Genomic DNA, 14,112 nt, shown 5'->3' on the forward strand with positions numbered 1-14,112 from the left:
CAGATAATCGCCCGGCTGCCTTGTTCAGGGTGACTCGCTCCCTATTAAACCAAGAGGTGAGGGAGGAACCCTTGCAGGGTCGAGCCGAGGAATTTGGTCAATATCTGCTGGATAAAATCGCTCGGATTCGAACTGGTCTGGACTCCAACTGGGCTGAGATGGAAGAACAAGACATGGACAGTCTTGTCGACGTCATCTGGGAAGAATTTGATCCTGTAACTCCTAAGGAAGTGGACAGGATTATGAGAAGGTTGAGCTCCTCCACATGCTTACTGGACCCGTGCCCTTCCTGGCTGGCCTATGCAGCTCGAGAGGCGACACGAGGCTGGTTCCTAGCGGTCATCTCTGCTTCTCTGAGTGAGGGTCACTTCCCCACCGCCTTGAAGGAGGCGGTGGTGAGACCTCTCCTCAAGAAGCCCACCTTGGACCCATCCTCTTTGAATAACTTTCGTCCAGTCTCCAATCTTCGCTTCCTTGCGAAGGTTGTTGAGAGCGTGGTGGCGCACCAACTTCCTCAGATCCTGGATGAAGCGGTTTATCTAGACCCGTACCAATCGGGTTTCAGGCCGGGCTACAGCACGGAGACGGCATTGGTCGCTCTGATGAATGATCTCTGGAGAGCCCGGGACAGGGGCCATTCCTCTGTCCTAGTCTTATTAGACCTCTCGGCGGCTTTCGATACCATCGACCATGGTATCTTGCTGCGACGCCTCAGGGGACTGGGAGTGGGAGGCACGGTTCTGCGTTGGTTCTCCTCCTTTCTCCAGGGTCGCTCGCAGTCGGTGCTGACAGGGGGACAGAGGTCGACCCCGAGGCCTCTCGCTTGCGGAGTCCCTCAGGGGTCGGTCCTCTCGCCTCTCCTGTTCAACATCTACATGAAACCGCTGGGTGAGATCATTCGCAGTTTTGGAGTAGGGTACCATCAGTATGCTGATGACACCCAGCTTTTTATCTCAACTCCTAACAATATCAGTGATGCCCTAGACGTGATATCCCGCTGCCTGAAAGCGGTCCGGGAATGGATGGGGAGAAACAGGCTTCAACTGAACCCGGACAAGACTGAATGGCTGTACGTACCGGCAAGCCAGGAGATTCAGAACGTCCCATTGCTTAACATTGGGGACAAGTTACTACCCCCTGTTGATAGGGCCCGCAACCTGGGTGTCCTCCTAGACTCGCAGCTCTCCCTGGAAGACCACATTGGAGCTGTGACCAAGGGGGCCTTCTCCCGGGTTCGACTAGTTCGCCAACTACGGCCTTATCTGGACCTGGATTCCTTACGTACAGTCACCCATGCCCTTGTGACATCTCGCCTAGACTATTGTAACGCTCTCTACATGGGGCTGCCCTTGAGATCCACTCGGAAGCTTCAACTGGTGCAAAGTGCGGCGGCACGGACACTCTTGGGAGCCTCCCGATACTCCCATATCACACCTCTCCTCCGTGCGCTGCACTGGCTTCCGGTTGCCTTCCGTGTGAAGTTCAAGGTGCTAACAATGACATTCAAAGCCCTACATGGCATGGGTCCGGACTACCTACGGGAGCACCTTCTGCCGATGTCAGCACCCCACCGTCCTGTGCGCTCCCACAGAGAGGGCCTCCTCAGGGTGCCACCGCTCAAGGAATGTCGGCTGGTGGCCCCCAGGGGGAGGGCATTCTCAGTGGGTGCGCCAGCCCTCTGGAACACCTTACCAACCGAAATCCGGATGGCCCCTGACCTCCGTACCTTCCGTCGCGACTTAAAAACTTTCCTGTTCCAGCAGGCTGGCCTGGCATGATAACGTTAATTGGGGTCCCAGTTTGTGTTCATTAGTGTTTCTTATTATTTTATTGTTCGGTCTGTATACCTTCCTTCCTCTGTACACCGCCCCGAGTCCCTCGGGAGAAGGGCGGTTTATAAAAACTAATAAATAAATAAATAAATAAATAAAATGTGATTTTCTATTCCAGCAAAGAAAAAAAAATTGTACTTTTAAATATTTGAAGAAAGGCCAGAGGATCTTTAAAATACCCTCTTACCCTTTTGTGACTATGTACAACACATTAAATTGCCCAATCTTGCTTTGACCAATTGGTGATGGATTTTCTGAGGACCACAGCCCTTTCCCAGTTCTGCTAGGAAAAGTTTAAACACAGGACAAATCAAATAATAGTTAACAGAAGCAAACTATGCCTGTGTCCTGATTTACATACTCTGCATTTTGGAATGCTTTGGAACCAGCTGCACTGCCAACACTCATATTTCTCCATAAATACGTGATTGTATGCTCTCTTTCAGTCCTGCACAGCTTTTATTTATATTAGATTTTTATTCCATTTTTATTACTTTATAATTAACTCAAGGCAGTGAATGTACATACTCTTCCTTTCTCCTCCTATTTTTTTTCACTACAACAACTCTGTGAGATGGGCTGAGGAAGAGTGACTGGCCCAAAGGCTTTCAGGCCTAAGGCAGGACTAGAACTCACAGTTTCCTGGTTTCTACGCTATCAACTTAACAGCTAGGCCAAACTGAAGCTCTCTCTGGTCTGTCTTTCACAAACAAACAAACAAACAAACAAACAAATAATAAACTTACAATGACGGCCACTTTCCCACTTTTTCTTAGTTGCTGCACAGCAAATGCATGGGCCACATTTTCCATGGGTGTGCCATTAACCATCATCACTCTGTCATTCTCTCTGGGAAAAAAGTAATTAATTTTTTTTTTTAAAAAATAGGACCAACATTAATTCTATTCTGGTCGAAAATACCGGGATCTGCTAAATTCTGCCACAAGTGCAAGTGTCCATATAGGAAAAGACCCCATGCAGCTGTTTACTCCTGTATTACTCTCAGATCGTCTCCTTTGGCCTTTAATACCTAAGAAACACTCCAGAGAAAGTGTGTAAACGTTTTCTTCTGTATTGGGCATGTGGACCTACAGCAGAATAACACTCATCCTATTGGGTTTGGCTTACACATATATACTTTCTACTGATAAGACTATTCGTAGTTCAGTGTTGAACTATGGGATCCTTGGTGCTCTCTGAGCCTGGTGGTTTTCTTGCAGATGTTTCATTGTCAGTGCACCAATGGTATCACCTAGTTTGGTAATAAAATGTCTGCAAGAAAACCACCAACTTCAGAGAACACCAAGGACTCCATATATTTTCTCCTTTATTACAGGACTCATAGCTGATTACTGCATGTACTTTAATACAAATACTATTTAGTGATATAAGCAATGTTGGAGAACCAAAATTTATGAACCAAATAATTCTGGAGGCAATCAAGAAACCAAACATCAGAATATAGTCATGGCATTTTCCCATTTCTTTCCTGTAGCTACAATGAGGAATACTGTATCATCATCATCATCATCCCCAAAAGGTTTTTTAAAATTTATTTTTGTATTATGTTTATTCTCTGTAGAAAATCAGAAACAGCCCACATGTTCCTGAATGCTGCCTTCTGTGGTAGAAGAGTAAATTCTTCCCAAATTTAAAATCCTGTATTGCAGAGCTCTACTAAAGGTAAGGAGAATTGGACGGTATCCAGATTTATCACGATTACAATAAAAATAAAATAAAACACATTTTTGTGGGCAAATTGGAAGGCCAAAGTTCAGAAACACTTTGTTTTTACAAATAAACTGTCAATGAAACAAAATGGGAAGTGGTTAAAGTAAAGAAGCTTATTTACTGAAGTAATCCATCAGCTGGGCCACTTGCAAGGACATCAGAGACAACGATGGATGTTTCACCATTTTCAAAGTGAGGATTGTCTCTGCCACCGGAAACTGCAATACCAAATCCTCGCTTTGAGTCCTAAAAGGGAAAAAGAAAAAAAGCACAACACATGTTTAGCAAACATCCAAAACCACATAACAACTCTCCCCCAAATATATTTAATAATTCATAATTGATATATTAGAAAAGTATAATCTCTATGACATTTTAGAACTTCTGTTGACTTATTTGTAATTTTTATTGTTTTTAGTTGTTTATTATTTTTAATTTTTGTTTCTCTAAAAGATCTAATAAAAAAGTAATGCATCCCCTATTACCTTTAAAAAAAAATAAACATTTTAAAAGGGCTGGGTCAGGTTTGACCACAGTTTCTAAGCAAAATGTGACAACGCTTAGATAGCAGAAGCCCTCCGAGAAGAAGAGATATATGCTATGCATCATCTCAACTTGGAAATTCTGTTAATGAGAGAGCCAATTAATGCAGCATGCAAGTCCTTATAAAACATACAGGATAATAAGGCTTGTTACATATTTGCTTGGGTTTAATATCAACGCTACCTACTGTGATAAATCCTTAACTGCAGGGAGATGGAGCAATAACATAAACTTCCTGCCACAAATTTGACTGGATTATGAACCTCATCTATGCGGGCCATGGTGCACACAAGCTGCTATATTAAAAACCATTTAAAGACAATCAGAATTGGGGAGACCTTGGTGAAGGAAGGGAGGACTCAAGAGTCACTCTGAATAACCCACCTCAGGTAGCGCAGTGTAGAATCCCTGAATTTGTGACCAGCCAGAGAGAGAAGGAAAGAGACTCATTTTTCAGTCTTTCCCTCCATTACTTCAGTGGTGTTTTCAGAAACACCAAGGAGAACTGCTGATTACCCAAAGATTGGCCAAAAAGCTTTTGAGTCTTCTACTTTCCTTCCACTTTACTCTTACGTTCCTTCCATTAATTTCTGGATGCTCCATGTACCATAAATCCTCAAGAACCCGGATGATGTAGAACAAAGAACTGGGTTTTTTTTTAATTGGGGTTTTTATTCTCAGGGATTAAATTTAATTCTTTTTAATTTTTGTATCACTGTTTTAAGTACCCTGTAAACTGCCCTGAGTCCTTCGGGAAAGGGTGGTATATAAATCCAATCAATCAATCAATCAATCAGTAAATAAATAAAGATGCACTTTCATCCTTCTTTCCCAACCATATTTTCTTCTCCAGCCGCTCTTTTTCTACCTTCTCTCTTTTCCTCCCCATCACACTGCATCACTTTTTCACCTACATGCTTGCTTTCCAGGATTCTTTTCTTTCTCCCTCTTTCTCCTGCTGAATTTCGTTCCCAAAGCTCAGGTGTTTACCTCAAAATCTCTATTTCTGCATTGCAGTGTGTGTGTCTTTTCCCTTTCCTAAAAACTGCATTCTACTGACTGTCTCATCATGGATCCCCAAAGATCAGTCACTAGTCTTCCCTCAAAACTGATGAAATTCTACTTTTTCTCTGAATGCCATTTATTCTGTGATTGCTCCTTTCTTCTTCTTCGTCTTTCTCTATTGCTTTCTGAATGCTTAACATGCCTTTCTTGGTTTCCTTTCCATGTTGTTTCTCATTTTAAATGCTATTTTACATTGAATGCAATACTCTCAATGGGTGCAATGTTCTCGCTATTCCTAGTTTCCACTGATGTGTTTCATCACATTGTTACTTGATAAAATCTAATTTCTTACTTGGAAGTGCAGGTGGCAAACACTGCTAAGTCCTGTAATCATTCTGAGATGGGTACTTTTTAAATTGTAGTAATAGTAGTATCATAGATCAGCATTACAAATAAGGAGCATTAAACAAATAAAATAAAATAAAATAAAATTAACAATTGATGGCGGAGTGTCAGTGGGCAGTCAAAGGCTGCCTAAATTTGCAGACAGAAAAACAAAATTTAGCTACATTTAAACAGACTACATCAGACTGATCCGATAACAGCAATTGTACATAAAAGAGATAGGTGATTCCCGGGTATTTTATCAGGTAAGGTATTAAGAGATAGGTCCAGAAATCCTTATAGAAGGTATAGTATAGTAGGACATGAACTCTAGTTTCAATAGCCCCTTAGCCACAGGGGGGACAGTTTCAGTTCATATGGGATATTTTTTTTATATCGGCCCTCTTAAGAGTGCTGTGGGAAATGCATTGCAATATGCTTAAGTTAATGCCCTTTGGATTTTGGAGATACCCTATTTTTCCATGTATAAGACGCACCCTTGTATAAGATGCTCAGGCATGCGAGTTCCAAGCTTACAGCAAACGAAGTCAGCACTGGGAGCAACCGCCTCCCAGCGCTCTAAAAAGACGCCTCCCGGCCAGCCCCACCCACCTGACCAGCATCAGACACGATGGGCATGCATAGTCAGTTCACAGCAGCAGCCTTCTGACCCTGGTAAACAAACCGGTGTAAGCACTGGCATGACAGCAAGACAAGGGAAGCGAAGGCAGGTTTTAAACTCTCCGCCATTTCTCCGTGCCGATCAGCTGTTTGGCAGAGCACCAAACAGCTGAACTGGCAAATTCGGAAGTTTGGCCAGCCGCTATTATCGAGCAGGATGGCCTCGCATGGTCCTCGGCCAGCATACAGGTACGAGGGAGGGAAAGGGCTGTCGCTGCCATCCATGCTGCTGGCTGGTCCCATCCGCTGCCTCCGGATGCCGCCATCCGACGATCTTGCTCCCTCTCCCCTCCCATTAGTGGCAAGCCCACAGGGGCTTGACACCTGCGCCAGGAGGCATGGCAGTGGCATGCAAAGAACCCACACAGGCATGCCCTGGGCTGTGGAGGTCACCATTATTTTTTCATGCATAAGACGCTGCACTTGTACAAGACACAGCTGATTTTTGAACAGGGTGTTTGCAGGGGGAAAAAAGCATTTTATACATGGAAAAATACGGTAGTTATATGGTATTTTAAAATTGTTTTTAGTTAAAATTTTGCAATTACATTTTAGGCTTGGCCTGAAAAAAAAAGAACTTCCCTACAGACCAGGGAATTGAATGACAAGTGAAAAATATTTCTTACACATGCCTACATTACACAATCTTGATTTACGAATGATTTAGAACTACAGAGACAGAAAAGGGCTGCAGTAATTTAAGTCACTGAGCTACAAATTAAGAAGCCATCTGCCACAAATTCAGAAGATAAATATAGCCTGTCACTCTCAGCCTTTGTGTCCGTAGCTGGTATTTTACAGATTTTCAAAACATTGTGAAACTATTGTATAAATGGTGAGCAATCATAGAAGCAAGGTGGGTTAAAGAAGATACTTGATTTGGTGCAGGATGACTTGAAAAACTTCTGTAAAGCTGTTAACTACAATGCCCAGATAGGCACATCTGGAGCCTTGTAAATCCTTATTAAGTAGTAATACCATTAGAGTTATTACATTTATTAATAAAGCTTTATACAATTCAGTGCTTTTTAATTGTGTGAAAAAATATGCGCACAATATTCCCTGATTGGACAGCCAGATTCATGCCAAGAGCAAAACACAAATGTTTCATTGGATTTTAACCATTCCTGTGTATCTCAGCATAAACCTGGAACTGAATAAACCCGAATATGCCTGAACCTGGCATATTTTAGGCCCGGGAGATCTGAGGTAGGAGATAGCAATGAAAAGGCAAAATTGGTGGCAATGAAGGCACAAAAAAGGGAAGGCAGGCCCCAGGACAATAGGACAAGGGGCAAGAGAGCTGATAGGAGTATGCCAGTTTGGTCTAATGCAGGGGTCTTCAAACTTGGCCCTTTTATGATGTGTGGACTTCAACTCCCAGAATTCCTCAGTCAGGCACGCTGGCTGAGGAATTCTGGGAGTTGAAGTCCACAAGTCATAAAAGGGCCAAGTTGTCTAATGGTTAAGGCATCAGGCTAGAAGCCAGGAGACCATGAGTTCTAATCTCACCTAAGTTGGGTGGCTTTAGGCCAGTCACTCTTAGCCCAACCCACTTCACAGAGTTGTTGTTGTGAGGGAAATAGGAGAGAGGAGTATGTTATGTTCACTGCCTTGAGTTATTTGTTAAAATAATGAATGTAGGATATACATAAGTAAATAATAAAACACTGAGCTTGAATTCAAACATGTAAAATGAGGAAAGAGAAGCAAGGTGCTAAGGTGATGTAGGCCATTTGTATTATGCCACATTTGAATTTAAGTGTAGTGGTAGCAGTAAAAGTAAGATGAAGCAGTCACTTCTAGTTTAGAAAGTTAATTGAAGTGGTAAACCTGTATTTGTTTCAGCCTTCCCAAGCCTCTGCATAAGTAAATGTGTTAGAAAGTCCCTTCTTACGACTTTGAGTGGGACAATCCTACATTGGTATCAGTTAGAAAAAAAATATATTCTCGTTTGTTGGGTGTCATTATTTTTTAAACCCTTCATTTAAGTTTTGGAATTTAAATCTGGGTCCATTCCATCATTCTCTTTAAGAAATGATCAGATCGAAACTTTCCATTTTAGACAGTAAAACTAACAGATGGAAATAAAATTGTTTCAGTATTCTGTATTGATCCCGGCAAAGGAGTGAATAATTGTTTGGCATTTCTTGGATAATCTGTACACAGTTCAGTTTCAAGGCCTCTGACAGGCCTCTCCCTTCCATAAGCCTCACTGTGAAATCAATGACAAAAAACGTGGTTTGAGCAAACAGGTTTATCTGCATGCTGGAGGCCTTTACATACATTACTGCTCAGTAAAAAGACAGCAGCTGTATACACAAAAGCCAAGTGCTTATGTCACAGTGTGATTTATAAGAGGGAAGGGCTGCTCATCACCATTTTGTAATGTAATTTGTGCCTTCAAGCCACTCTTGATTCTTGGCAAATGGCTGGACTAGTTCCTGCAGTTTTCTTGGCAAGTGCTTTGCCATGGCCTTCTTCCTAGGGCTGAGAGTGAGTGACTGGCCCAAGGTCATCCAGCTGGCTTCATGCCTAAAGTGGGACTAGAACACAGATCTTTTGGTTTCTAGCCTGGTGCCTTAACACTACACCAAACTGCTCTTTTCGTACTACCACTGTTGTGGTAAAAGCATTGCGTGAATGGGACTGTTGTCCTTTTGTAGCAAAGGAAGGCAACTTGGATGACAGTAGCCTTTACAAAAAGTGGCAGTCCTGGACACTGGACTCCTATATGCTCCAAAGAATGTAATTTCTTTCAAAACATTTCCTTCCTGATAATCAAAACTGAGTGCTGGAAAAGCCCAGAGGTTTAGTGACATTTTAAACTGCGCTACTTCCTTGGGCTATAGAGAACTGAACCTTTAAAAAAAGGTTGCTGTTATTTTTTTGAATTCTAGGTATTTTAGTAGCTCTAGAAAAATGAATTGCTAGAATTGCAAAAGAAGTTATTTGTGTAAATAAATGAGGGTCTTGTTTAAAAATGTTTAAGCAGTATACTTATCAAGGTTAAAATATTTTATTATTGAAAAGCAACTGTCATTAAAATTGGGACGTATCTTGTTTGTCAATTGATAGCAGATGTTCAGTGCAAAAAAGCTATCACAAAATTATAAATAAATAACATACTACCTTTTGTAAGGTCACTGTGTACTGTTCCCATATCAGCTCTTCCATGACTGGGCCCTATTTATAAGGAGAAAAACAACATCAATTGAAAAAAGGGACTCTTTCCAAGAAAAAGTGCTTCAAGCAGAAGGAATATTTTTACAGTTATAATAGAGTAATATTTTTAAAGCCAAACTTAACAAGGAAAGCTCGGAGTAAAACAAATAGAATGTTAGCAGAAAATAAGCATGACTGTTTCTCTAATTTCATATTTTAAATTTGTAATATAAGTTATAAAGGAAGTACCCAAACCTTAGAAATCTATGTCTTTTTTAATCCAAGCAAGCAAGCAAATGTCTAAGTAGGACTATGGTTTCCAAAGAATTATAATGATATAATAAAAACATCGGATACAGGTAGTTCTCAACTAATGACCACAGGCGGGACTAGAAAATTCGTCTTTCGGCAATAAGGTCATTAAAGTGAGGCATTACGTGACTGTCCCCAATTTTACAACATTTTTCTATAGTTGTTAAGTGAGACATCACGGGATGGCAATTTATGACCTTCCCTGCCAACTTCCTCTTTGATTTCCTCAGAAGCCAGCTGGGAAAGTTGTAATCACATCCCTGGGAAACAACAACCTAATGGCACAACTTAAACCATCCCAAATATTAATATGTTATTAATAATGCTGGTAACTTTACAAATATTAATCATAAAAAACCCCCTAAGAGCTAAAATCAACATCACTGTGAAAATCAAGACAGATGACAATTGTAAAATCACTTCCAAAATGTTCCGGATTGTGCATCCTTGTTGAATCATGTACCAACAAAATTAATTTTCTGGTATTGCGTTTGATGTCCTCTAAGGTCATAATTTTGTTTGACAGATGCAAATAGAGAAATACACACTCATTAGTTTTACAGTGTAGAAACCAACAGAGGTGGATTTTTATATTCATGCAGCCTTATGAAAAATGTGAAGGACGCGTATTCATTACTTCAAGTATAGGTAGTCCTTAACTTATGACAACTGAGCCCTAAAATTTGTGTTGCTAAGTGAGACGTTTGTTAAGTGAATTTTGTCCCATTTTACAACTTTGCTTGTGACCGTTGTAAGTGAATCGCTGAAGTTGTTCAGTTAGCGACATGGTTGTTAAGTGAATCTGACTTTCCTATTGACTTTGCTTGTCAGAAGGTCACAAAAGGTCATCACATGACACCAGGACACTGCAAGCCTCATAAATATGCGTCAGTTGCCAAGTAGCTGAATTTTGATCATGTGACCATGGAGATGCTGCAATGGTTGTAAGTGTGAAAAAATGGTCATAAGCAACTTTTTTCAATGCTGTTGTAACTTCAGTCACCAAATGTATTGTTGTAAGTTGAAGATTACCTGTACTTAAAAATATTTTATTTGTGAATGAAACTAATGCTGTACGGTAATTGCTCTGTAAGTACTATAGAAATTAGAGTAGCATTTATTTCCAGGAAGAAGGCAGAAGAGATTAATGTTCCTTGAAATTACATATAATCAAATTGCTATAAATGAAATAGAATGCTTTCAGTACTCTTGAAGAGAGGATTAATTAAACTATAAGTGACTATCTCCAGAAGCTGCATTTTGTAGAGAACAGAATGTAGTACTTACAAAGTATTGCAAGCTGGCCTTGGGAGTCCCCAGGCATAAAGGCCATCTGTGCTCTTCTAAATCTCTTAACTCATAATCTCTTCTTTAATATTATAAAATTTACATCTGTTTGCTTTGCCAAATACTGTCAAGGCCAACAGATTAATGGAAAGACCAAAATGAGCATGGGGGTTGGGCAAGATTTTATAAATCTCCCTCTGAAGGAGAGATTAAATTACTGCTCCCAAAATTCTAGCTTTATTACGAGCCAAAAAAAATTAAATCAAGTACTAGCTGCTTATTAGAAGTTATTAATATGTCACTGGAGACAATGCAAAAAGATAATCACAATATGTTAGTTATTGCATTATTTATGCAATCGCACAGTTGAAAAAGTTACTACTTCTTCAGCAAATTGAGACAAATACCTTAATGAAGTACTATTCTTTCATTCAACAATTATGCACAAATTTCATCCTATCAAATTTTAATAGTGCTTACTAATAGTGAACTCTGTGAATCATCCCATTAACACTTTTCAAGCATAAAGATCAAGAAATATCCTCCAATGCATGCTAGTTTATTCATATTTTAAATTTAAAAACCTTTCTGTGTACTAAGGTAAAGGTAAAGGTTCCCCCGCACATGCGTGCTAGTCGTTTCCGACTCTAGGGGCCGGTGCTCATCTCCGTTTCAAAGCCGAAGAGCCAGCGCTTGTCCGAGGACATCTCCGTGGTCATGTGGCCGGCATGACTAGACGCCAAAGGCGCACGGAACGCTGTTACCTTCCCACCGGAGTGGTCCCTATTTTTCTACTTGCATTTTTACGTGCTTTCGAACTGCTAGGTTGGCAGAAGCTGGGACGAGTAACAGGCGCTCACTCTGTTACGCGGCACTCGGGATTCGACCCGCCAAACTGCCGACCTTCCGATCGACAAGCTCAGCGTCCTAACCCACTGAGCCACCGCGTCCCTTTCTGTGTACTAGATAAAGTGAAAAGGTAATCGATTTGCATCCCCTGTTAAAATCCTTTATTTTTCACAGCATGTAATCACATTCACTATCTTTTTACCTTTGTTGTGGCAGGTTGCAGTCTCTTTAAAGAATGCGGAACTTCCCAAGCTTTCAATCAATTTGTATCATTCAAAAATGGTTATGCAATTCTACTATAACAACAGCCTACATATTCAGGCATTCAGCCACCCTTTCTCAAGGTAGAAGTCCAAACACAAGAATACAAAAACTTCCAAAAGCAATGTTGAATTTTACAATGTTAAAAGCAGTCCAGTCCAGCCTGTGTCAAAGTTCTCTTTAAACAACCTTTGAGGCTGAGGTTAAGTAAGCATCAACATTAAGAGTTGCCTTTCTGTTGCAAAGAAAAACAAACAAAGCACCTGGAGAGCATGCAGGACACAAATACTGGATATTAGGATGCGGATTATAGAACTCAGGGCAACTTGATTAGCTTCCCAAGCAAAGCTTTTAAGCAACCAATTCTAATACTATGTCCTTGTAAGGTGTTGGATATATTGAGTACAGAGAAGAACAACAAAGATGATTAGGGGACTGGGGGCTAAAACAAATAAGGAATTGGGTATGTCTAGTTTAATGAAGAGAAGGATGAGGGGGGGGAACATGATAGCAGTGTTCCAATATCTCAGGGGTTGCCACAAAGAAGAGGGAGTCAAGCTATTGTCCAAAGCACCTGAAGGCAGGACAAGAAGCAACGGATGGAAACTAATCAAGGAGAGAAGCAACATAGAACTAAGGAGAAATTTCCTGACAGTTAGAACAACTAACCAGTGGAACAACCTGCCTCCAGAAGCTGTGAATGCTCCAACACTGGAAGTCTTTAAGAAGAGATTGGACAGCCATTTGTCTGAAATGGTATAGGGCAGGGGTAGGCAACCTTGGCTCTTTTATGACTCGTGGACTTCAACTCCCAGAATTCTGGCTCAGGTATTCTGGGAGTTGAAGTCCATGAGTCATAAAAGAGCCAAGGGGAGTTAAAGTGCAATAGAATTTAAAGTATATCCATAGTTGGTTAGCATATTTTAGCTTAAGTTTGTTGGAGGCAATACCCTGTTTTCAGCTCTGGGAAGTCAGGGGGGGAGGGGGAGAGGGACTTTATGCTTTAAAATGTATTGCAAAACTTTTTCAATAAAAAAAGAGCCAAGGGGGTTTCCTGCCGGAGTAGGGGGTTGGACTAGAAGACCTCAATAGTCCCTTCCAACTCTATTATTATTATTATTATTATTATTATTATTATTATTATTATTATTATTATTATTATTATTATTATTATTATTATTATTATTATTATTATTATTATTTTACAGCTGATACAAAGTTATGAAAGGTGAGAAGACAAAGATTTACACAGATCACTGCTTCTAACTTCACAAACCCAAAATCAAGCCAGAGCAACCTACTTCAATTAATCTTTCTTTAATGAGCAGTATCATCATCATTTTAGCCACTGTCTATCCACTGAAGAATAAAGGCCTCTTCTGTGTGTTTCCAACCAATACAGTCCTGAGCTTTTTTTTTTTTTTTGCCAATTCAGCCCACAATACTTGCTTGTTGTCGATCCATCATGTTTTAGGTCCCTTTTGTGGATGCTTTTTATCAAGTGGGATCCATTCTGTGACTGCCTGCTCCATCTGCCAAGAGGTCTTCTTGTTTTGTGACCAGCCCATTTTCATTTCAATTCTTTTCCTCTCTTGATGATATCACATACTTTCATTTGTTCTCTAATCCATGCACAGGTCTTTCTATCTTGTCTTGTAATGTTGAGCATGCATCTTTCTAATGAGAAGGGATACTGAACTCAATTCCTTTGTTGTTGTTTTTCCTAGTGAAAGAACTTTCTTTTGCCATCTTAATCAACTATAGAGCCTTGGTGGAGCAGTGGGCTAATGCCTCCTTAAGTAACACCAGCTGCCTGCAATTAGTGCAGGTTCGCATCCCACCAGGCTCAAGGTTGACTCAGCCTTCCATCCTTCCGAGGTAGGTAAAATGAGGACCCAGATTGTTGGGGGCAATTAAGCTGACTTTGTAATAATGCCGCTGGTGTGTGTGTGAAAGCCCTAATAAGCAGGCATATACATAGAATGAAGGCTACTGCTAAGCTTGTAAGCTGCCCTGAGTCTTCGGAGAAGGGCAGGATATAAATGGAATTAAAATAAAAGTA

The 14,112-nt window shown here is 40.8% G+C and overlaps 1 protein-coding gene across 5 annotated transcripts in view; it reads right to left on the bottom strand.

Moving 5' to 3' along the window:
• The window catches only part of TJP2 (tight junction protein 2), an 89,192-nt gene that overhangs the window by 26,548 nt on the left and 48,532 nt on the right, over positions 1-14,112 (bottom strand). For all 5 annotated transcript variants that reach the window (XM_081317521.1, XM_081317520.1, XM_081317519.1 and 2 more), the window contains 3 exons: positions 9,309-9,362; positions 3,685-3,809; positions 2,579-2,681 (listed from right to left, as the gene is read on the bottom strand). In XM_081317521.1, the coding sequence (XP_081173647.1) occupies positions 2,579-2,681; positions 3,685-3,809; positions 9,309-9,353 (273 nt within the window). In that variant the 5' untranslated portion in view covers positions 9,354-9,362. The remainder of the gene's footprint in view (positions 1-2,578; positions 2,682-3,684; positions 3,810-9,308; positions 9,363-14,112) is intronic.

Source organism: Vipera berus, assembly GCF_964194415.1.
Source record: "Vipera berus genome assembly, chromosome: 2".
NCBI lineage: Eukaryota > Metazoa > Chordata > Lepidosauria > Squamata > Viperidae > Vipera > Vipera berus.